Below are 24,262 nucleotides of genomic sequence, written 5' to 3'. Positions count from 1 at the left end.
ATATCCGGTGCTTGACCTCACTAAACTTACATACTTCATAGCCCGCCATAACTGTAGCCATTATAAAATAAATCATATCCGTTTTAAAACGAAGTGATCGAATATAAAAAATGTTCAAATAAATAATGTCATAATTTATTAGACTGCCATAGTAGACAAAAGAAAAATATAACATAAAAAATATTAAAGAAATAAATTGAATTTCGAAAAGCTGCGCAATGCCTCCATCCGCCGGCAAAGAGGATAGATATATAAGAGGCGTCAATCGTCAAAAAGTAGCGAATTTGCTCGCTGGAACGAAGTAACGAATGTTGACTGAGACATAGTCGGCCAGTTGTTGCCCATTTATATTCGTATTTCATTTTACTCATTTGTGGTGTATTTTCTTGGCGGCCATTATGAATGTGGGGAAATATGCCAAAATGAAATGAGTATCCATATTTACTTGAGCTCTTTGCAGATTTTGAGTTTTTGCGTATTTGCAGCAAATTGCAGAAATTGTGCTTATTTCTTTTCAAACAAAAACCAATTCATTTGCCCAAAATATGCCCTTACATGAAATGTATGTAAATTAATCACACATTTATGGATTATCCCATCCCTTTTTGTTAATAAATTAACATGTTAGGAAAATTTATGAAAATTGAAATATGCATGTAAATAGTGTTTTGCCGACGGCATTTGCACACTAGGAATTTCTGTGCAAACGAAATCCATTGCATATTCATAAAACGTTAATTTGCATAAATTGAAAAGTTGAAATAAATAAAATATTTGATAACAATTCAATAAATAAAAAAAATATTTAGTTTTTATTTGGACTATGGGTGGGAGGGGAGGTACCTATAAAAAATTCCCTAAAGCATTTTATATTTGGTTTTGAGTACAATGATGTAAGTACCTACATATGTACTTCAATATTTTCAAAGGCAGGTTTGATAAGCCAAGTTCAACTTAAATACATTCGACCTGCCTCAAATCAACCCTTAAATATGTATGTAAATAAGACCAACAATACACAAAACACATGTGCCTGCTGATCAGATGTTGAGCATTGTATCATTGAATATATACAAACCAAAGCAAAAAAGTACAAATGTACATACATATATACATATTCAATAATACTCCAATTAAAGGCAGACATGTATAAAAAGCTTGGTCGCTTTGATGCTGTGGCAGTGTCTTAAGTTATTAATAAAACAACTTGTCGCTTTCCGCGTTATGAAGCGACCAAATCAATTATGGCAATCCGCGTATACGGCCATGTATATGTAAATATCAATGCTCGTAGCAATTAGCCGACGAAATACAATAGGCACGAGCCAAATTATGTGTCGTCGGTGGTTAAAAGTGTTGCCGTTTATACCTTTAACAACTCACAGCTAAAAGGGGAATTTATTATAAAATTAAAATAAACGAATTTATTGCTCTTTTGCGAAATAATGTTATATTTCTTCGCAAAATTACTTTAATTCATTTCGCCGCTCCCATATATTAATTTTTATATATGAAAATAATGTAAAATTCTTACTTTGTACTGACATGTGATAAACAAGTCAGCATAGATAGTATGACGTCACAGTGCGAATTCGGGCCAGAAACGGGTAAAGCACCACTCTTATGTAGGAATTGCAACACAGTTGCTGCAAATTTGGCTGCGTGACTGCGCGAACAATTTTTCGGCAGAATATGATAGGGGGTTTCAAATAGCAAATAAAAATTTTCATAAGCTGTGACAACTAGGCAATTCAGGATATGGAAAATTATTTGCAATAATTTATATGAACAATGGATGGAAATTTTTAGATTATATTGCTAATGTGTTAGTGGACATTTACTAGGAAATATCTGTGCATGTTTATTTGCATTTTTTACTACCATATTAGTACTTTCATACAGGCTTATAAATAGTTTGATATTATTACAAAGGAAAAGTGCGGGGTTATGAAAGTAGTTATGCTCGTCATAATGAATACCCCCAATATGCATCGAAGTTGGAATTTATAAAATCGCAAAAATTTGTCTTTTGACGATTTTATCAAATGCCATGTTGCCGAATTGCAAAATTCTATTGGACAACTTAAGAAGAAGCATTTATGAATGAAAAATCAAGAGGAAGCTAGTTTTCAGTATTTTGCGATTTACATACAAGACATGAGTATACATATGTACATATTTATGTGGGCTTGTGCGTATGGTTGGTTGAAGTGAATTTTGTTTTATTTTTCAACATGCGAATATAAAAATATTTCTTAGCTTACATATGAACATAGATTTGTACATATGTATGCTTGTGCGTACGAATAATTTTTGTTGGAAGTGGACAAACATTTGTTAGCTTATGCTTAGAGCAAAGGTTAGAGTATTTTGGGTTCAATGAAGTGGGTGAGAAATAGGGGTGTTGTTGACAAACCTTTGTATTTTGGTTTAAATGAAGCGGGTGGGCGTGAAAGGGGGGTGTTGATTAACCTTTCCAAATAAATACGTATACACATATTTAGGGCTTTATAAATTCCTTTATTCACAAATTTTAAAATTTTACATAGGATTTTATAATAATAAAATAATAATAAATATTTACATAAAAATTAATACTAACTTAAAATAAAAAAAAAAAAAAATACCTGAAATAAAAGAGAAAAATCTGAAAAGAGAAAAATAAATTTATTATTATTTTGTTTAAAGAAAAATACCTGAAATAAAAGAGAAAAAGCTGAAAAGAAAAAAATTAATATATTATTATTTTGTTTATAATTATGTATAATTTTGATTTGATTTGATATCTATCCTCTTTGGTTTTATACACAACACACAACCAACGTACAGCTCATGGTTGTATGATTGGAGCGGGAGGTGTAGTGTGGAATACGAAGTACCTTAATACTTTACCTATGACGCATCACGCAACATATGCCGGCTTTTTCGCAATTTCTATTCTAATGGTCGTCAATTTCAAAACGGAATAATTTTAACAAGCAAATAAGTCATTAACATATAATCTTCCAAGGGCCTCTGACATTTACACACTTTATCTTTACCTGAGAATTAAATTGAATTTAGATTGTATATAATTTTAATAGTGAGTTGGAGGAAGCAGACACGTTTTCGCCGAATTCTTTTGTGGCGCAAGTTTTTGCTTTATTGCACATCCAACAGCAATAAGCGAAGAGTAACAACAATAACAACCGCCATATTTTGTAAAGCTTTTAACAAACACGGGCACGGGAAAGAGTATTTGAATAGATAAATGGTGCTTTTGTCATCCTCGTCGTGCTCCACGAAAGTAGCAACGACTGTTCGCACCATAGCGCTACTCGCTCAACAATCGCTGTCAGTTGCTCCACAATCGCTGTTGGTAAAATTTGGTGCCAGAGTTCCGTCTACATTTGCATTACAATTCTTGTTAATAAAACGCTTAAAGTAAGTGAAAGAATTGCAAAGTGTATTAAGCTTTTGTTTATATGTAATTTGATATAGGCATTACGTTTGCCGTAAAACAATATACATTTTAACAAAAGTTAAGAAAAACTTATTGTGAAAATGTGATTTAGTGCAGACAAAAAACTGGTCGCTCGCTAAGTGCAGTTAGATAACAGTTTGGCCGATTGTCGCGCTACATACATACATACATACATATGTATATTATAATTTCTTATAACTTATTTGCATTGCTTTTTGTTTCAAATTTGCCTAATTTATTGGAATTAAAATACAGCAGTAACTAAATTTCCGGTTAATTTCTATCCAAATAATGAATTAGGTAGAAATTTCGTTTTAGTAGCGTTTCATTTCCGTTTTGTGTCAATATGACCTTTATTTGCTTCGTAGAGGTCATTTGTGTGGTGAGATGCTCTAAAATGAATTATGAAAAGTAATTGCAGAGAGGTTATGCGCGAAAGACTGTGGTTGTTGTTGTTGTAGCGATAAGGTTTCTCCCGGAAAGCTTTGGGGAGTGTTATCGATGTGACGGTCCTTTGTCGGATACAGATCCGGTACGCTCCGGTAGCAGCACCATTAAGGTGCTAGCTCGATCATCTCGGGAACGATTTATATGGCCACATTAAACCTTCAGGCCATCCCCTCCACACCCCCCCTCCCCCCCCCCTTCTAAATAACTGTGGTACCTATTACTTATCAAAATGATCTGATTTCCTTTTTGCTTTATATAGATACAGTGGTGCCCTTAAATTAGAAATGGTTTCGCAATATGAGCTTTACTTGATTTAATTCCTTAATGTGCGTCACAACTAGATGATGACAACTGTATGACGACCTAGAAGGTACCAAGTTGTCATATCAAATCGTTCCCTAAATGATCGGGCTAGTACCTTGATGGTGCTTTTTACAAGAACGTACCACATTTACACTCCCTAAAACCTGCAGGAAGTATTATCGCACTACAAAAAGAAAAATAAGATAGTACAAAAATAGTTGTGAGACTGCGAGTTACAGGAATGTTGAGTTTCCTTCTATGGTATTGGCTTCAAAAATTATATTTGCTGAATGTCAAATTCAGCTTGTTGAAAATCTTTTGTCTCCTGGCAAATTCATATCATTCGATAAGGTTGTTCTTTGCACCACGCAACGGGATTAGGATTTTAGAATATTGCCGCTGTAAGGTATGCGTGTCGTTGACTAAAATCGCCAATCCCTAAAATTCGAGATGAAATTAATTCAGTAGCAATAACATATCGTCGGCAAAACCTGCAAAACTTGCAAACCTGCTAACCGACGATATTTGTAGATGGGAGACAACAAACTATTTGAGATTTTCAATAAGTACCTATCCTAAATACCAAAAATGAATGAAAAATATTAGGAAGGGTCCAGTTTCGAAATACGAAAGCCGTTATCTTATAGCCGCTTCAACCATCTCTAGTTAATGCTGCTTCACTTTTTATTTGTTGTTGTTGTAGCGATAAGGTTACTCCCTGAAGGCTTTGGGGAGTGTTGTCGATGTGATGGTCCTTTGCCGGATACAGATCCGATACGCTCCGGTAACACAGCACCATTAAGGTGCTAGCCCGACCATCTCGGGAACGATTTATATGTCCACATTAAACCTTCAGGCGGAAGCGGAACAGGATTAGCCACGGGTAGGTGAGGTTGACAATTGGGTTTGGAGAAGCTATATATTGCGCTGGCAACCTGAAGGGTTTGCGCTACACAGCCCCTTGAATCTGGTATTTTAGTCGTCTCTTACGACAGGTATACCTACCGCGGGTATATTGTGACCCTTTTACCCACTTTTTATTTGTTATCTTAACTTAATTTTTCTCTTTATGTGGATATCTCTTTACAAATTGTTCACCCTTTCTCTCTTTCAACAGGTCAGATATGCCTATCAAGTCAATTTTCGCACGTCAAATCTTCGACTCACGTGGTAATCCCACCGTTGAAGTTGATCTATGCACAGAATTGGGTCTTTTTCGCGCTGCCGTACCCTCAGGCGCCTCCACTGGCGTTCACGAGGCACTTGAATTGCGTGACGACGACAAGAGTAGCTATCATGGCAAGTCGGTACTCAAGGCTGTCGGACATATTAACAAATCTCTGGGACCTGAATTGTTGAAGGCTAATCTCGAAGTTACCGATCAGGAAGGCATTGATAATTTCATGTTAAAACTAGATGGTACTGAGAATAAGTCGAAATTCGGTGCAAATGCCATTTTGGGCATCTCATTGGCTGTGTGCAAGGCGGGCGCCGCCAAGAAGGGTGTACCATTGTATCAACATATTGCTGATTTAGCCGGTAATAAGGACATTATTTTGCCAGTACCAGCATTCAATGTCATCAATGGTGGCAGTCATGCCGGTAATAAATTGGCTATGCAAGAATTTATGATTTTACCAACTGGAGCTGCCAGCTTCACTGATGCCATGAAAATTGGCTCTGAAGTATATCATCATTTGAAGAAGGTTATCAAGGATAAGTTTGGTTTGGATGCCACAGCTGTGGGTGATGAAGGTGGTTTTGCGCCCAACATTCAATCGAATAAGGAAGCATTGGTTTTGATTCAAGATGCTATTGCAAAGGGTGGCTACACTGGCAAGGTGCGTGGTGAATAACTTGCTAATTTTTTCGGTTATGGTTAACATGCTTTCTTTTTAAACTGCAGGTTGAAATCGGCATGGATGTTGCTGCCTCTGAATTCCACAAGGACGGTTTATATGATTTGGACTTCAAGAATCCCGCCAGTGATAAATCGCAATGGTTAACGCCCGAGAAGCTTACCAATTTATATCAAGAATTCATTAAGGAATTCCCTATCACTTCCATTGAGGATCCCTTCGATCAGGATCATTGGGATGCCTGGAGTACCCTAACTGCCAGTACACCAATTCAAATTGTTGGTGATGATTTGACCGTTACCAATCCTAAGCGTATACAAACTGCTGTGGAAAAGAAAGCTTGCAATTGCTTGCTATTGAAGGTCAATCAAATTGGTACCGTTACCGAATCCATCAAGGCACATTTGTTGGCCAAGAGCAATGGTTGGGGCACTATGGTGTCGCATCGGTCCGGTGAGACTGAAGATACATTCATTGCCGATTTGGTAGTTGGTTTGTCAACTGGACAAATTAAGACTGGCGCACCATGCCGTTCTGAACGTTTAGCCAAATACAATCAAATACTTCGTATCGAAGAAGAGTTGGGTGCAAAAGCGAAATTTGCTGGCAAAAGTTTCAGAAAACCACAGTAATTGCGACCAAGCATAAATGAATGATAATTCCAACATGCACAGTAAAAGCAAAATTAAATATTAAAGAAAGAAGAGGACACAAATGTTGTGCGTGGGTGTGGCAATTAAGTTGAACTTAATTACGCTAAAGAAAATTGTTGTTGTACGCAAACAGTACCTTAATTGAGTTTAGCCACTTGTTGAAGACACATACATACATTCAAATTAAGCACATACAAGCTTGTACAATATACCAACAAAAACAGAAATGTTAATGCTGTTTAAATATGCACACATGTATACATACGTATATTGTGATTTAAGAGTTCTCTTTTGTTCTGTCATTTTAAAATTTTATTTAAATTATAAATTAAATTAAACGTGAATTTCATTTCGGTATAATACATATATAATATAGCATAGAAAACAAATAAAAACTTTTTAATTTTCAATTATTTCTTTGCATATTTTGTTTTATTTTGACATTTGTTAATTTGCTATTCAAAATTGAAAAAAATAAACTACGGTTTTTGATGGTGCGTATTTGCCATGACGAAGCAAATGCATAGCCGTATAATCTTTTGGCGTGTTGTAAAAATACTACACCAGTTTACAAATACAATGATGCTAGACCATTTGCACAAAATCCTGAACTCCCATATAATGGAATTTGCAAGTTTTGCACATCTATTTATTTATTTTTTTTCGTATTACATTTTTGAGCTTATTAAATTTTTAAATTTTATTTTTGTAGATTTTTCTTTTTTTATTTATATACACTTATAATTTTTTTAAGTTATTTTGGCAGAATTTAATTTTATGTTTTTATAAATTCTTATTGTTTCAAATATTAATAAACTAAATTATTAAATAAATAATTAAATTGTTTGCATTTTTTAAGTTTTATTATTATTTTTCATCATTTCTTAAAATGCAATTGTTTTTGTTTAATCGGCCTATTTATAGATTCCAGGTTCGAATATGAGCTCATGGCATGTAACAATAACTTTTATGATAATTATTGTTTTTTAATATTTATGTAATTGAAAAATAATTTTCAAATTTGGAATAGAACATCTGAACATTTTTCTATCTGCTATTCCAAATTGAAAGAATAGTTTTTCAATTAGAGAAAAATTAAAAAAACAAAAAATATAAAACTGATTGTTATAGGGCTTCAGCTCGAATTCGAACCTAGTACTCTTAAAATTTTAAAAATTGGTTTAATTTTAATTTATGTTTAAAAATTTACCAAAATGTAAAAACAATTTTGTTTCTTACTCGAAATTCGTTCACTTGTTTTAAGAAAACGAAATATACAAACATTTTTTTTTGAATATATTAAAATTTTTTTATCGAAAATTTTTTCTGGAAAGCAAAATTACATTATGTACTAGGAAATTTTTGGATTTGTACGTATTTTTTTTAAATTTAATTTCTTATCCTTTTTTTGAAGTTCAAATATGAGAAACCAATTTACACCAACATACTTACAGACTTTTAAGGAAGTAAATGTATGTATATACATAATTGTACATAAGTTATATGGAAAAGGGCTGGCGTTAGTGTCAAACCGATTCCAAATATTAATTGGTCTTTAGCTGGCGCGTAATTTTCGATTTAAATCTCCTTAAAACTTATTGTTGTAGTTGAGAGATAAAAAATAAATAACACTTACAATTCGTTTTCAACATTTTATTGCTATTATGATGTGACGGATTTGAAGGAAAGGCCCTATTTTTGTAAAATTTGTTCTATTTGTATTTATCAATAAAATCCCATATACGACTTGTTTTTTGAATTTCAACTATGAAACCAAATTGGCGATGGCGAGTACCGAAGAAGATTTAATGATGAGCTGTACGAGCTATACGCAGACATCAACATAGTCCAGCGAATTAAAACACAGCGGCTGCGCTGGCTAGGCCATGTTATGCGAATGAATGAAGATGCTCCGGCCAAGAAAGTGTTTCTATCGGAACCCGCCTATGTTAGCAGAGGTAGAGGGCTGCCCCCACTCCGTTGGAAGGACCAGGTGGAAAGCGATTTAAACTCCCTTGGTGTGACCAATTGGCGCCGGTTGGCGGAGCGAAGGAGCGACTGGCGCGCCTTGTTGGACGGCCATAACCGTTTAGACGGTTAAGCGCCAATTAAGTAAGTAATTAAGGTTGGCGCTAGAGTGCTCAAATGGCGGACGAGGCGATACATATGTACACAGATGGTTCCAGAGTAGTGGAAGGTATAGGGTCTGCGGTATAATGTGCTGATCCGGAAATAAACAGATCCTACAAGCTGCCAGATCATTGTAACGTTTTCCAAGCGGAAGTATTAGCCTTAACCTCTACTGTTTTGTTTAAGGCTAATACTGGAATATAATAGCTTAAACTGCAACCGTGTTAACTTTTTATATTGACAGCCAAGCAGTAAGCAATGAAGGCGATAATCTCGCATAGCACAGCTTGTGAAAGTATGTTAGCATGGCATATGGGAATAGATGGGAATGAAAAAGCAGGCAAAATAGCTAAAAAGGGTCCATCCCTTAAAGCTTGCTCCGTAGACGTCCCAATTAGATTAGGTGGCCAAGCGGAAAAGGGGTTGGTTCAAGCGCGGGGCTGTAAAGTGTCAAAGATTATGTGTAGGTCTTACAACTTTAGACTAACAAAGTTGCCTCTATCATTAAAAAGAGAGAACTGCAGACTCATGACGGGTATTCTGACTGGGCACTGCCTTCTGGCGTCACATGCCTTTAAATTAGGCTTGGCCAGTGATAGCAGATGTACGCTTCCCAAGGTAGTCGGTTCTATGTACCGGAGCGACTCGGGATTTTTCCCGACCAAGGACTGTCATTTCAGTGTGACCCCATTTAATTTGTTTCGTCTCTCCCACAAATTGTCATCCTCCCAGCAGCTCCTTGCAGCAGGACTGCTCCATATTCTCTTACTCCGGGAAGGCATCGAATCCAACCCGGGTCCGTCTCCTGACCCCGGTCCTGAGAAATGGTTTTGCTGCATCTGCCGGAAAAGAACCTTTTTGGGACGGTCATACTCTGTTCAGTGTGTCTCGTGCAAGGGATGGTTGCATCGGACAGGTTCTGGGCTTGATCCCAAAACCCGACGTCCACGTAACTTATAAATCTTTTGTGGCTCCTTGCTGTTCACGCCCAAGGGCGTCCCGTAGTCTACGCCTAAGTGCCCCCACTACCTTCCAGCAGCCCCGCTGCTCAGCAAGCCACAACAAGTACCCGCTGCTGCTCGCCCCCCACGGCGCCAACAACTCAAACAACTGATACCACTCATAACTACTACCTTCGTAGTAGAGTTGGTAGCAATGCTGAGCATCAGCCCCTGCCCCCGTCTTCTCCCCCCTCATTTCCGGCAGCAATCGTGCAGGTCAGGGAAACAGACTCTTAGTCCCTACCTCCGTTTGCACAGTCTGCCAGCACAGAATATATAGGTTCGCGACATCCGCCCAATGCAGCCTAGGGTGGTGCCACTTTCCTAGATGTTCTGGTCTCCGCGACGGCAAACCCCCGACGGGTTTCATCGCGCCATGTTGCCAGGTCGCAAACCCAAATCATCCGGGTACCCCAATGCTTGCCCAAGGACGCCCAGTCCCAGGGCCACAACAACAATTGCGTCCTGGCCTTCCACAACCCAGGCGTAGTCACCCGTCACTTACCCCCAGAGTGACGGCGTCTGCCCTTATGTATTTCAGAATTCTGCAGTTAAATTGTAATGGACTAACTGGGAAGATTACGGAGTCGTCGATTTCATGAAGCGGCACAACATCCGCATTGCTGCGATTCAAGAGACTAAACTCACAGCAAGATCTGCATTGCAGACCTGCTCTGGGTATAATGTCCACAGGAAAGACCGCGAGAGCGGAAATGGAGGCGGTCTCGCGTTTATCATACACCACTCTGTGCAATATTATATATTTGATCCTGGCATCGACCGCAGGGACAATGTCTTAGAACATCAAGGCCTATCGGCCCGGTCAGGCGATGCAAACCAAGAAATCATCAACATCTACATCCCTCCTGCCACCTGTTGCCCCAGTGGATACCGCCCTAATATCAGGGCCTTACTAACTGGCAACAATCGCATTATCTTAGGCGATTTCAATGCCCATCATGATCTATGGCATTCAAACTTGCGGGCGGACAGTAGGGGTGAGATGTTGGCGGATCAAATAGAAGAAACGACGTTCTGCACAATAAACGGAGACGCCCCAACACGTATGGTAGGAAGCTGTCACAGCTCGCCAGATATCTCAATCGTGAGCGCAGAACTCGTGAACTGCGTCAACTGGCAACCGATGGTAACATCTCGCCGGGAGAATTCCCGAAATCCGGCCCCACTTCCCGGCGGAGGCCGCAAACTTAGCGAGAGAACGTGACCTTATAAGACAGCTTGATCCAGGCGACCCCCAAATAAGGGATATAAACCAACGCATCAGTTTGCTTGTGGATGAACACAAGCGGGCGAAATGGGAGGAGCACCTAAGAGGTTGTAACCTCTCTACCGGTGTGGGTAAACTTTGGTCCACCGTAAAGTCCCTATCGAATCCGACTAAGCACAAAGACAAAGTTTCCATCGCCTTTGGCGACAAAGTGCTGTCGGACGCGAAAAAATGCGCGAGCGCTTTCTGCCGACAATATATAATGCATCCTACGGTCGACAAAGATAGACGGAGAGCCAATAGGCACGCACATAAACACAAATTCAGCTCGTCACCAATCACCATCACCGCTAAAGAGGTTGAGGACAGCATTGGTCGTGCTAAACCATCCAAAGCAGTGGGCCCAGATGGCATAGCCATGCCGATGCTCAAAAGCCTAGGGAAAGAGGGTTTCAAATATTTAGCGCATGTCTTCAAACTGTCTCTTTCCACCTTTGTCATACCTGAGAAATGGAAAATGGCCAAGGTGGTCCCGCTACTAAAGCCTGGGAAACCAGCTAACATAGGTGAGTCGTATCGTCCGATATCTCTCCTATCGCCAGTGGCAAAGACGCTTGAAGCCATTTTGCTCCCTTATTTCCAAGCAAATTTGCAGCTAGCCCCTCATCAGCATGGCTTCAGAAAACTCCATAGCACTACCACCGCGCTAAATGCCATTAGCACCCAGATAAATTGCGGTTTAAATCAATACCCCCACCATAGAACAGTACTCGTAGCGCTAGACCTATCAAAAGCTTCTGATACGGTCAACCATGGCTCGTTACTGCAAGACCTGGAAAGGTCTACCCTTCCCCCATGTCTTAAAAGGTGGACCCAAATTATCTGGGTGGTCGGCAGGCATCGGTGCAATTTAGAAACGAAACATCAAAACCAAGGAGAATTAAACAAGGGGTGCCACAGGGTGGTGTCCTATCCTCACTTTTGTTTAATTTCTACATATCTAAGCTACCTTCACCACCGGAAGGAGTCACAATCGTTTCCTACGCCGATGACTGCACAATAATGGCCACAGGCCCAGGCCCAAAGATCGATGCGCTATGCAATAAAATAAACGGCTACCTCCCTGATCTCTCCAGTTTTTTCGCCTCGCGAAACCTGGCATTATCACCGACTAAATCTTCCGCGACCTTATTTACCACATGGACGTCCCAAATGTCGACCATTTTGAACATCCACGTCGATGGCACTACGCTACCGACTGTCCTACACCCCAAAATCTTGGGTGTGACGTTTGATCAGGATCTACATTTTGGTGAGCACGCAGCCGCAATTGTTCCGAGAATTCAGAGCCGTAACAAAATCCTCAAATCCCTCGCTGGCAGTACTTGGGGAAAAGATAAAGAAACGCTCATGACTACATACAAAGCAATTAGCCAGCCGATTACGTGCTACGCGTCACCCATATGGTCGCCAAGCCTAAAAATCACCCACTGGAAGAAACTACAGGCCTGCCAAAATACTGCTCTCAGAATCGCCACGGGCTGTCTTCTTATGTCCCCAGAACACCATCTGCATAATGAGGCGAGAATAATCCCCCTCAGGGAGAGAAATAAGATGCTGACCAAACAGTTCCTGTTGAATACCCAGAAACCTGTGCATCCCAACAGGCATCTGATTGATGAACCAGCACCGCCTAGGGGCTTAAGGAGTCATCTCCGTTACCATTTTGAGGAAATACGGCACCTGAGAACCCAGCCGTATGAAGAGAAAAAACACAAGCAGGTCCTTGGTGAACTCCATAAACAAGCGTCGGACCTTTATGCCGGGAATTGCCCGGTGAATCCAGTGCTTAACGAAAATTATCCAAAACTCGCGGAAGAGGAACGCATACTCCCCAGGGAAACGCGTGTCACTCTTGCTCAACTTCGTTCTGGATACTGTAACAGGTTAAACTCTTACCTATCCAGAATCAACGCCGACATACAAAATGTATGCCCCGCTTGCAATGTGTCCCCACATGACACCAACCATCTCTTCAATTGTAATGTGGAACCAACGCCTCTAACACCCCTTTCCTTATGGTCCACCCCTGTTGAAACGGCAAGTTTCCTTGGACCCCCGTTAGAGGATATTGATGACAATTTGTGATCGGTCGCGGCTATTAGGTGGGGCGAGCATTGCTACAACAACAACATAGCAGATGTATGAAGTGCGGTTTGGAGGAGGAAACGATCGAGCAGGTTTTGTGCTCGTACCCTGCGCTTGCCAGGCTAAGACTCCAGCTATACGGAGTTATACAGCTGTCAGATGTAGAAGCAGCAAGTGGCTTAAGTCCTAGAAAGCCTATAGTATTTGCCAAGGGGATGGAGTTATTTTATAACATAGGTCCAGGGTTTTGCTAGGGTTTTTTAGTTTGGTCGCTAGAATAAACTGCGGCAACACTACGGACTCAATCAGTATATGTGAGGTCTTCGTGGACGGGCCAGTTCAAGCTAATCTAACCTATGTAACACGATTCGAAAGAGATTTCTTCCGGAATTGAAAGTACAAAAAGTATAAAATTTGACAGCCTTCGTATATTCGCATTTCCTTTCGAATCGAGTTTTAGAATAAGGCCCCAGAAAGCTTCGTTTTGAATTTCAAATTGTTTTCAAATTTCTGTGAGCTTTAACGGATCTAAAATTGTATTCCAAGGCCCGATTTCTTTCGAAGCGAGTTCGAACTAACTTTCGAATTGAGATAGTTATACGAACGAAAATAAAATCATCAAAGAGGGGCATAAATAAGTAACAATTATTTGCTACGATATTTGAAATACAAAGTGGCGAATGTACGTAGGTACTCATTTCAAATAATTGTTTTTAATTAACATTTAAGTTAAAAAACGCTTTGAAAGCAGATCAACAAAATCCTTAAAGTGTTCACACAGAAAGTCGAGTCTTTGTTTTAGATTTTCACAGTCAACGTAGAAAAAACAGAAATACCCCCAGCGGGAGAGGGGGACAGAATATACCCGCGGTAGGTATGCCTGTCCTAAGAGGTGACTAAAATACCAGATTCAAGGGGTTGTGTAGCGCAACCCTTTAAGGTTGCCAGCGCAATATATAGTTTCTCCCAACCCAAGTGTCAACCTCATCTATCCGTGGCGAATCCTGTTTCATTAACAGCCGAGGCTCTGGCGACCCCGAACTCCTCATGGATCAAGGGGGTGGGAGGGCGCTATGGCCAAGAAGGTCGCACGTGGTCATAACAAATCGTTCCCGAGATGGTCGGGCTTGGTACCGGAACGTACCGGATCTGCATCCGGCTAGGCTTTCGGGGAGTGTCCTTATCGCTACAACAACAAACAGAAACGTGTATTTAGTATTAGCGATCACAACAATCACATACATATTTAGGTAATTATACATATTTATTTAGGTGTATGATAATAAAAAACAATATATATGTACGAGTTAACAGGTGACTACGTGTATTGATACATGTATGGTTGCTTCCCTCAGAATCGCACGAAATTTTGAGGCCATTGTGAACAGAACTCATTGGGAAACAGGGAATACATATGTTGAACTTGACTCAGTCTGGTTCGCGAATGGATCAAAATTTGATAACGGAAGCCCCCCGCTCCCGTCTGGCATCTATGCACCGAACTTCAAGAAATCGATACCAATGGGATGCTTTCCCACTAGTTTTCAGGCAGAAATCTATATAATATTTGTTTGCGGAAAGAATATCTACGAAGCTTATCCTCGAGAAGTACCCTCTTTATGTCAGACAGCCTGACAAAAACAAGGTTTTGTTAGGATGGGTTCCAGGTCATCAAATACATAAAGGCAATGAACGGGGAGACTACCATGCCAAGCAGGGTGGTTTAGCAACATTCTATGATCTATAACCCTTCTGTGGACTCACAGAGGCACACACTAGGGAAACCATAAGTAACTGGGAAGCAATGTCGCTCAGACGACACTGGATTAAATACCCTGGGGACGAGGAGGCTAAATTGTTTATGGTTCCAGCAATGAGAGTTTCAGCCAAACTCATTATCAAAAGCAGATAGGACCACACAACACTCTCACTGGGTACGGGACACTGTAGTCTACAATATCATCTAAGTAAGTTAAATCTATCCGATATACAAATCTGTCGCTTTTTTCAGCTGTAGGATGACACGCCGGTTCACATTCCCTGCGAATGTATGGCTCTTAATCACTTCGTGATATGGAGTATAAAGTCTGAAGAGTTATTTAAATACTTGAAAAGCCTCCACATACAGCAAAAGGCTCAAAGGTCAAGTATATTAGATCTACATAAAGGTTGCAGTGCATCAATGCCGAATAATAATAAGTCACTCATCGTGCCCGTCCTGATATATGGTGCAGAAGCATGGCCATGGACAACATCTGATGAGGCGGCTCTGGGTGTGTTCGTACGAAAAGTTCCTTGAAAGATATTTGGAACTCTACGTGTTGGCGACGACGTGTTTCAAATACAATTTAATGATGAGTTCATCGCGCTTTACGCAGACCCCAACATAGTCCAGCGAATTAGAACACAGCGGCTACGCTGGCTAGGCCATGTTATGCAAATGAAAGATGATGCTACGGTCCAGAAGGTACCCGCTTACGGAAGCCGAGAAAGGCTGCGGCCCCAATCCACTGGAAGCATCAGGTGGAAAACGATTTAAATTCACTTGGTGTTCCAAATTGGCGCTAGTTAGCCCAACGAAGAAGCCACTAGCTCAGCCAATCAAGTAAGTTGTTACTGCAAAGCACTCCACAGGTACGCTCCGGTGCTATCACTTTCAGGTGCTTGCATTCATACTATTCTCAATTGATCGATCAGTGCTCATTATAACGGCTGCCGCGAATGTAAATAAAAGTACGCAGCGTTTTAGGGGGTTAGAATATACCCGCAGTAGGTATGCCTGTCGTAAGAGGCGACTAAAATACCGGATTCAAGGGGTTTGTGTGGCGGAGCCCTTTCAGGTTACCAGCGCAATACATAGCTTCTCCAAACCCAATTGTCAGCCTCACCTATCCGTGGCAAATCCTATTTCATTAGCAGCCGAGGCTCTGGCGACCCCGAACTCCTCATGGATCTAGGAGGTGGGATGGCGGTATGGCCTAGAACGTCGCATATGGTCATAACAAATCGTTCCCGAGATGGTCGGGCTTGGTACCGGAACGTACCGGATCTGCATCCGGCAATGGACCATCAACTCGATAACACTCCCCAAGGCCTTCGGACAACAACAGAAATTTATGCGCATATCCCATTCGAGGAAGCGACTGTAGCGCGAGAGCGTGATGAAGTTCACGTTTTAATCCAAATGAGCAGTACTCGTTGAGACATGCAAGGGATTCCTGTCTAAACTAACAGAACACAACGACCAATGGGACTCAACTGCAAGTCATGCACAATACCAATTCAGCCATTATGTTTAGAGATGCAAATCGGTCTAACACAACTGCGGTCTGGATATTGTAATATGATAAAAAAAACTCCTACACATCTGGCATAAAACCAACCGTAAGATATAAACTATATGTACATTCGCACCTTGGCAGCCACGTCACTGTTGACGGATATAAATTCGAGACTGTGAAATATTTCGTCAAAGAGCCGGACGGAGAAGAACTCTTGCCAACAAGTACTACTTTGGAGTGAGTAGGCAATTGAAAAGTTAAGTCCTCTCCCGACGAACAAAAATCACGCTCACAAGTCGCTTATTATAACTGTTCTGATCATGGACGATTCGAGAGAAAAGTTCCCCGGAAGATATATGGTCTCCCTTAGTTCTCTCAATTGGCATCAGTTATCGCAAAACAGGTACGCAGGTAAACAGTGAACCCTATAATGTGGATACGCCCCTGATCTGTATTTATACTATATCAGCAAACGAATATCTACTAAAAAAATAAAAGAACAATCCAAAAAAATGTATGGCAGGTTTTTTAGTTAATGGCGATATTTATTCAAATGGAATGGACTGATTAAATATGTATAATACGAGATATGGATACTCACATGATAGATATAAGAGGCCTCAAGCGGGTTAGGTGGTCAGAATATACCCGCGGTAGGTATGCCTGTCGTAAGAGGCGACTAAAATACCAGATTCAAGGGGCTGTGTAGCGCAACCCTTCAGGTTGCCAGCGGAATATATAGCTTCTCCAAACCCAATTGTCAACCTCACCTATCCGCGGCGAATCCTGTTTCACTAACAGACGAGGCTCTGGCGACCCCAAGCTCCTCATGGAACTTGAGGGTGGGGAGGGAGGGATGGCCTGAAGGTTTAACGTGGCCACATAAATCGTTCCCGAGATGGTCGGGCTAGCACCTTAATGGTGCTGTGTTACCGGAGCGTACCGGATTGTATCCGGTAAAGGACCATCACATCGATAACACTCCCCAAAGCCTCCGGGGAGCAACAACATAGATATAAGAGGTTGTACATTTTTGGAACCGGTAAAGAGTACAATTGCGAGCTCCATGTTTTTTGGGGCTATATATAAGTCGTTCAGTTTCAGCTAAGACCGCACATTTACTCATAAGTGGCCGTCTAAAGTTAGGCACCTGGAAGCATACTTTTTTGGATAGAGTAGGGTGATTTCGCTACTTTTGTGGAACGTTTCTGCGACTGAAGCAAAACGTTTTAGCGACTATGGCTGGCTGGTTTATGTTCACGTGAATGCAGACACCGGCACTATCGCCCATAGACGCAGCAAAGCGTGAAGTGACTCGCACCTTACAACGTCTGCTGCAGTGTTCAATTATGGCAGCATAGAAACTGTGCATATTCACATTAAAATCGTGCGACAGCTCAAAGAAATGTGGAAATGGGAGTGCCAGAGCGAAGCTTTTTCTCCCCTCTTTTGGTTGGCGGTTGTGAACTGACAAGTGGTGTCACCTAAGGAAAATTTCTGAATTAACTGCAGGGTGTTTTACAGAGGCACCAGGTGGTTAAGATCACGCAGGCTACTTTTAAACCCTAGTACAACGATGTTGCACAAGATCACTAATTCTATGGAGTTCTTGTCTGGAGCTCAGTGTCCGAGATGGTCGGGCTAGTACCTTAATGCTGCCTGTTACTGGAACGTACTGGATCTGCATTCGGCAAAGGACCGATAATACTCCCCAAAACCTTCGGGAAGTGTCCTTATTGCTACAACAATAACTGGCAATAAACGCTATGTTAAACCTTGTCCCGAAACACATCGTGGACAAAATGGCCGCAACTCAGGTCGCCATAGAGCTGAGGGCCTTGGGATATAAGTTTGAAAATCATGAGCACTCCAGCATGGGATCGTTAAGTACTCTTTGATAAGAATTATCTCAGTGTCAGAGCATACCGCTGCCAACTATTTCGCTGATCTCGTGGCCCGAGGGAACACTTTCGAATTATACGCAAGTGCTAAGCTGATTGAACATTACACACAGTATTTTTGGGCACACACAGTATTTTTGGGCATACAAACGGGTTGTGTAGCGCAACCGTGGTGTGATGGTAGCGTGCTCCGCTTACCACATCGTATGCCCTGGGTTCGCACCGCGAGCAAAGCAACATCAACATTTTAGAAATAAGGTTTTTCAATTAGAAGAAAATTTTTCTAAGTGGGGTCGCCCCTCGGCAGTGTTTGGCCAGCGTTCCGAGTGTATTTCTGCCATGAAAAGCTCTCAGTGAAAACTCATCTGCCTTGCAGATGCCGTTCGGAGTCGACATAAAAGATGTAGCTCCCGTCCGGCCAATTTGTAGGGAAAATCAAGAGCAAGACGCAAATTGGAAGAGAAGCTCGGCCTTAGATCTCTTCGGAGGTTATCGTGCCGTACATTTATTTTTATTTTTATGGGTAGCGCAACCCTTTCAGGTTGCCAGCGCAATATATAGCTTCTCCAAACCCAATTTTCAACCTCACCAATCCGTGGCGAATCCTGTTTCATTAACAGCCGAGGCTCTGGCGACCCCGAACTCTTCATGGATCTAGGCGGTGGGATGACATGTGGTCATAACAAACCGTGCCCGAGATAGTCGGGCTTGGTACCGGATCTGCATCCCGCAAAGGACCATCAATATCGATCACTCCCCAAGGCCTTCGGGGAGTGTCCTTGTCGCTACAACAACGGGTGGAAAAACTGGAAGGACTATGGACATAGGACTCGATATAGGGCATTAATTGGTCTGCCGAAATATAACCTAAGAATTCTAACAGCATCTCTTACAGGAGACTGTAGACTGAACAGCCACATGCAGAAGCTGGGCGTACTATCGAACAACACATGCCGATTTTGTGATCAATCAGCAGAGACGGCGGATTATATCCTCCTGGAGTGTGACGCAATCTCAAGATGCAGAGCTAAGTTTATGGGCTCACCATGGCCAGACCATTCTCATATTAAATCCCTCAAGCCAGGTGAACTGCTAGGGTTCATCAGAGATGTCGGCTTGGATGAGGTGCTGTGAAGAAGCTGAAGGCACAATAGACCAATGGTCGCAGTGCAATCCTCAATTCCTTATTTATCTTTATATGGAAATAGTCGTTAATTTTATAGCATAGCGCATCAATGGATGGGCCAAGACCTGTTGCTATTATCGGCAAATGACACAATGGTAATTCCTTCTGGTGGGGAAGGGAACTTTGATATGAAAAAGTTTAACAAAAGTTGGGAAAGGACACCACGCTGAGGCACCTTTTGTTTAATTCTTTTGGTTTTGATCAGCCCTATTCTGCATTTCGACTTGTATTGGAATTTTTTCGATTTGGCAATTTTGGTATTCTGTGTTCCAATCTCTTTCGATCCAAATTCGAATCGTTCGATTTTGTGTATTCTGCATTTCGATCGTAGTTCCGTTTTTCTAAGTTGCAAATTAGTTGGCGGAAAAATATTTGCTTTTTATTTTTTATTAATTTATAACAGAATTTTAACAAAAAGGTAAGTAAAACTTGTTAATAAACGAAGAAGGCGTGATGATGATTGTTTTTTATATGTTTCCAGGTCAAAAACAACATGTCGATATCGAAGTCCTTGGACGTATTTGCCCCGCAAAAGTATCTAACACATACTTGAAAGCATCCTTATTAAGTCGAAAGTTTTTTTAACCTAAATAAGAAAATGAGCCATTAAGCTTTACCACTTTTAAGTTCAATTTCTTACAATTCGTCACTCATCTCAAATGGATTACACAAATCTCACAATATTTGCCTTTCCATTCTCGCCTGGCCATTTTCGTATGCGTTGCTGTCCAACTCCACAAATAATTCCGTAGCTATTGATTCCATTATAATAGACAGCTATAATTTGTGTCTGTTCGTTGGGTCCAGTTATATGCCAAAACAAGCTGCCGGAGTAGAGGAAGGTGAAGCGAAAACGTAAACAATCCTTGCGGAAAGAATAAATAAACTTTTATAAAGTATTTTAGGCCAGTGCAATGAAATTAGCATCCATAAAATTCAAAAAATGTCAACTATATTCGTGCAGGAATCTGTTTTAACAAAACTTGGTGGCCACGGCAGGGAATTGGCCAAAAGAACGACAAAAACAACTTACAATTATGAAAGCACTTCACTCACAAAAATAGAACACTGCGGCAATATATTCTATTGCTTTTTTTTTTGTACAAAATGGCGTGGATAATAAAATATAAACGTTTTTCAGTGTTTTTTAAAAATTGTCTTTAATATATTTTGTTCCAATGTTCACACATTCCGTACAAACAGCTGATTTCGAAAAATCATTTGCTCTTCCTCTTCTCGTTACGATTCCGTCGTAATGCAGAATACACAACTTCTATTAAAGCGGAGCGTAGAACGGGAACGTAATCGAAATGCAGAATAGGGGTTGATGTTACGTTCCTGAACCGCACTGATGCCTGTCGTCCACACAGATAATTTAATAATAACAGATAGTGAAATAAGATAGCAGAACGGCTTCAAGTGTCTTTCCTACTAGCGATAGAAGATAAATCGGACGATGTGTCCCCTCCGTTAGCTGGTTTCCCTGACCTTAGTAGCGTTACCACCGTCGCCATTTTTATTTCAAGGATAACAAAGTGAACACAGACAAGTTGAAGACGAGCGCCAGATATTTTAATCCCTCATAGCCAATGTTTTTAAGAATCGGCATAGCAATCACGTTCGGACTTACAGCTTTAGATAGTTTAGCATGCTCGATGGCTTGTTTAATCTCTGTGGCGGTGATGGTAATAGAAGACACGCTGTGTTTATGCTTGTGTGTGCATCTGTTGGACTCCCATCTAGATTTGACGACCGAGGAATGCATTACGTATTGCCGGTAGAAAGCCCTCTCGCATTGCTTTGCACACAAGAGGGAGGTTACAGTTCACAAGTGCTATGTTTTAATGGAATATTATATTGGAAACCATAGAAACCACTATTAACGTAAGACTTTTCAACGAATACAGGAAACTTGTGAATTGCCAAACTACACCATTTCCAGTTGTAAATGAGAAAGCGTCATTTGGAAATGATAGTTGAATGAAAATAAAATGAAAATAGTTACTTGAAAATGAGAAAGCGTAATTTTAAAATAAGATTTGTAAATTGTAAACGAGATTAGTCAGTTGTAAATTAGAAATTGTCAAATGTTAATGAGAAAGCGTTATATGTAATTGAGAATAGTAAATTTTAAATGCGAAAGCATCACTTCGCTATGAGAATAGTCAATTGTAAATGCGAAAGCGTAATTTGTAATGGAGAATAGTGAGTTGTAAATAAGAATAGTGAATTGTAAATGCGAAAACTTAATTTGGAAATGAGATTAGTAAATTGTAAATGCGAAAGCGTCACATGGAAATGAGAAGTCACTTGCAAATGAGAAGGCGCCATTTCAAAATTCGAAAGCACATGGCCTAGCCAGCGCAGCCGCTGCGTTTTAATTCGCTGGACTATGTTGATGTCTGCGTATAGCTCGCACAGCTCATCATTAAATCTTCTTGGGTACTCGCCATCGCCAATGCGTAGAGGTCCATAAATCTTTCGAAGAACTTTTCTCTCGAGCACTCCCAAAGCCGCTTCATCTGCTGTTGTCATGGTCCATGCTTCTGCCCCATATAGCAGGACGGGTACGATAAGTGACTTGTAGAGTATGATTTTCGTTCGCCGATGCGCTGACTCTTTGCTCGATGACAGCAGGTACTTCGTTTTGTCCTCATTCACCATCAAACCCATCTTTACCGCATCTTTTTCCAGTTTGGAGTAAGCAGAGCTAACAGCGCGGGTGTTTAGGCCGATGATATCAATGTCATCAGCATATGCCAGTAATTTCACGCTTTTATAGAATATTGTTCCAGTGCGGTTAAGTTCTGCAGCGAGTATAATTTTCTCCAGCATCAAATTAAAGAAATCGCACGATAGGGGGTCACCCTGTCTGAAACCTCGTTTAGTTTCGAACGGCTCGGAGAGGGCCTTCCCAATTCTGACTGCGCTGATGGTGTTGCTCAACGTCATTTTGCACAGCCGTATAAGTTTTGCGGGGAAACCAAATTCAGACATAGCGGCCTATAGGAAGCTCCTTTTCGTGCTGTTGTTGTTGTAGTTGTTGTTGTCGTGCTGTCTAAGGCGGCTTTAAAGTCGACGAAGAGGTGATGTGTGTCGATTCTTTTTTCACGGGTTTTTTCAAAGATTTGGCGCATTGTGAAAATCTCGATGGTAGACTTACCAGGTCTGAAGCCGCACTGATAAGGTCCAATCAGCCGGTTACGGTGGGCTTCAATCTTTCGCACAATACACTTGAAAGGACCTTATATACGATATTGAGAAGGCTGATTCCACGATAGTTGGTGCATTTTGCAGTTGTGGACTGGGCAAAGAACACTTAGATTCCAACCGTCGGGCACGCACTCTTCCGCCCATATTTTGCTAAGAAGCTGCATGCGCCTTACAACTCCTCGCCGCCGTACTTGAATAGCTCCGCAGGCAATCCATCAGCGCCCACGGCCTTGTTGTTTTTCAATCTGGTTATTGCTATTCTAACTTCGTAATAATCGAGCGGGGGACATATATTCCATCATCATCGATTGCGGGATCGGGTTCTTCATCTCTGCGCGGTGAATTGCTGTCTCCATTTAGGAGAACAGAGAAGTGTTCCCTCCATAATCTAAGCACTCTCTGGACATCAGTTACAAGGTCGCCGTTTTCGTTCCTACAGGAGTTTGCCCCGGTCTTAAAACCTTCCGTCTGTCGCCGTATTTTTTGGTAAAATTTTCGGGCGTTATTCCTGGTGGCTAGCAGCTCAAGCTCCTCGCACTCACGCCTTTCTGCATCTGCTTTTTTCTTCCTGAAAAGGCGTCTCGCTTCCTTTTTCAACTCACGATAGCGTTCACGCACTCCTCTTGTCGCGCTCGCTTTTAACGTAGCCCTGTAGGCAGAGTCTTTTCTTTCAGTTGCAACGCGGCATTCTTCATCGTACCAGTCGTTTTTTCGTGGTCGCCGGTAACCAATTTTTTCCCCGGCGGCAGTACGAAGTGCTTTGGAAATATGCTCCCACTGCTCCTGTATTCCTTCAGGATGAGTTGTGCTCTCAGAGAGCAGGTGTGAGAGTCGAGTTGCAAAATCATTGGCAGTCTGTTGTGATTGAAGCTTTTCGACGTCTAGCTTCCCTTGTGTTTTTTGTTCCTTGGTTTTAGCCGCGTTTAGGCGGGTGCGTATTTTGGCTGTAACGAGATAATTCTCGGATCGTGCGCACATCTAAAACACTGGAGGCATGCCGTCCGTCTATCACAACGTGATCGATCTGATTGCGAGTATTTCGGGAGACAGCCATATAGCTTGATGTATCTTTTTATGCATGAACCTCGTGCTGGATATGACCATGTTTCGAGCACCGGCAAAGTCAATCAGCCTCAGTCCGTTAAATGTGGCGTTAAAGTCACCAAGCACGACTTTTATATCGTGACGGGGGCAGCGCTCATATCTGCATTCCAATTGTTCATAAAAAGTGTCTTTCACCTCATCGTCTTTCTCCTCTGTCGCCGCATGGGCGCAGATGAATGATATATTAAAATTTTTTTTAATTTTTTTTTTTATCCGGATAGCGGCGATACGTTCGTCCACAGGTGTGAACGCCAGAACTTGGCGACAAAGTCTCTCTTCCACCACGAATCCGACGCCAAAACTGCGCTTGTTCGTATGGCCACTCCAATATATGTCACAATT

At 41.2% G+C, this 24,262-nt stretch overlaps 1 protein-coding gene across 1 annotated transcript; it reads left to right on the top strand.

Moving 5' to 3' along the window:
- The first annotated feature begins 3,265 nt into the window (after nt 1-3,265).
- On the top strand, nt 3,266-7,141 carry Eno (enolase). Its single transcript, XM_067767340.1, has 3 exons — nt 3,266-3,423; nt 5,334-6,057; nt 6,123-7,141. The coding sequence occupies exons 2-3, from the start codon at nt 5,341-5,343 to the stop codon at nt 6,705-6,707; spliced, it is 1,302 nt and encodes a 433-aa protein (XP_067623441.1). The 5' UTR covers nt 3,266-3,423; nt 5,334-5,340; the 3' UTR covers nt 6,708-7,141.
- Nucleotides 7,142-24,262: the final 17,121 nt, after the last annotated feature.

This window comes from Eurosta solidaginis, chromosome 2, assembly GCF_040869045.1.
Source record: "Eurosta solidaginis isolate ZX-2024a chromosome 2, ASM4086904v1, whole genome shotgun sequence".
NCBI lineage: Eukaryota > Metazoa > Arthropoda > Insecta > Diptera > Tephritidae > Eurosta > Eurosta solidaginis.
The sequence above is the reverse complement of the archived record's forward strand: the minus strand, read 5'-3'. Positions and strand labels throughout refer to the sequence as shown.

Bases quoted from the DNA above. Each gene is read 5' to 3' on its own strand.
- Eno (XM_067767340.1), top strand. From the start codon at position 5,341: ATGCCTATCAAGTCAATTTTCGCACGTCAAATCTTCGACTCACGTGGT. The intron at 6,058-6,122 runs GTGCGTGGTGAA...TTTAAACTGCAG, and splicing joins AGGGTGGCTACACTGGCAAG to GTTGAAATCGGCATGGATGT.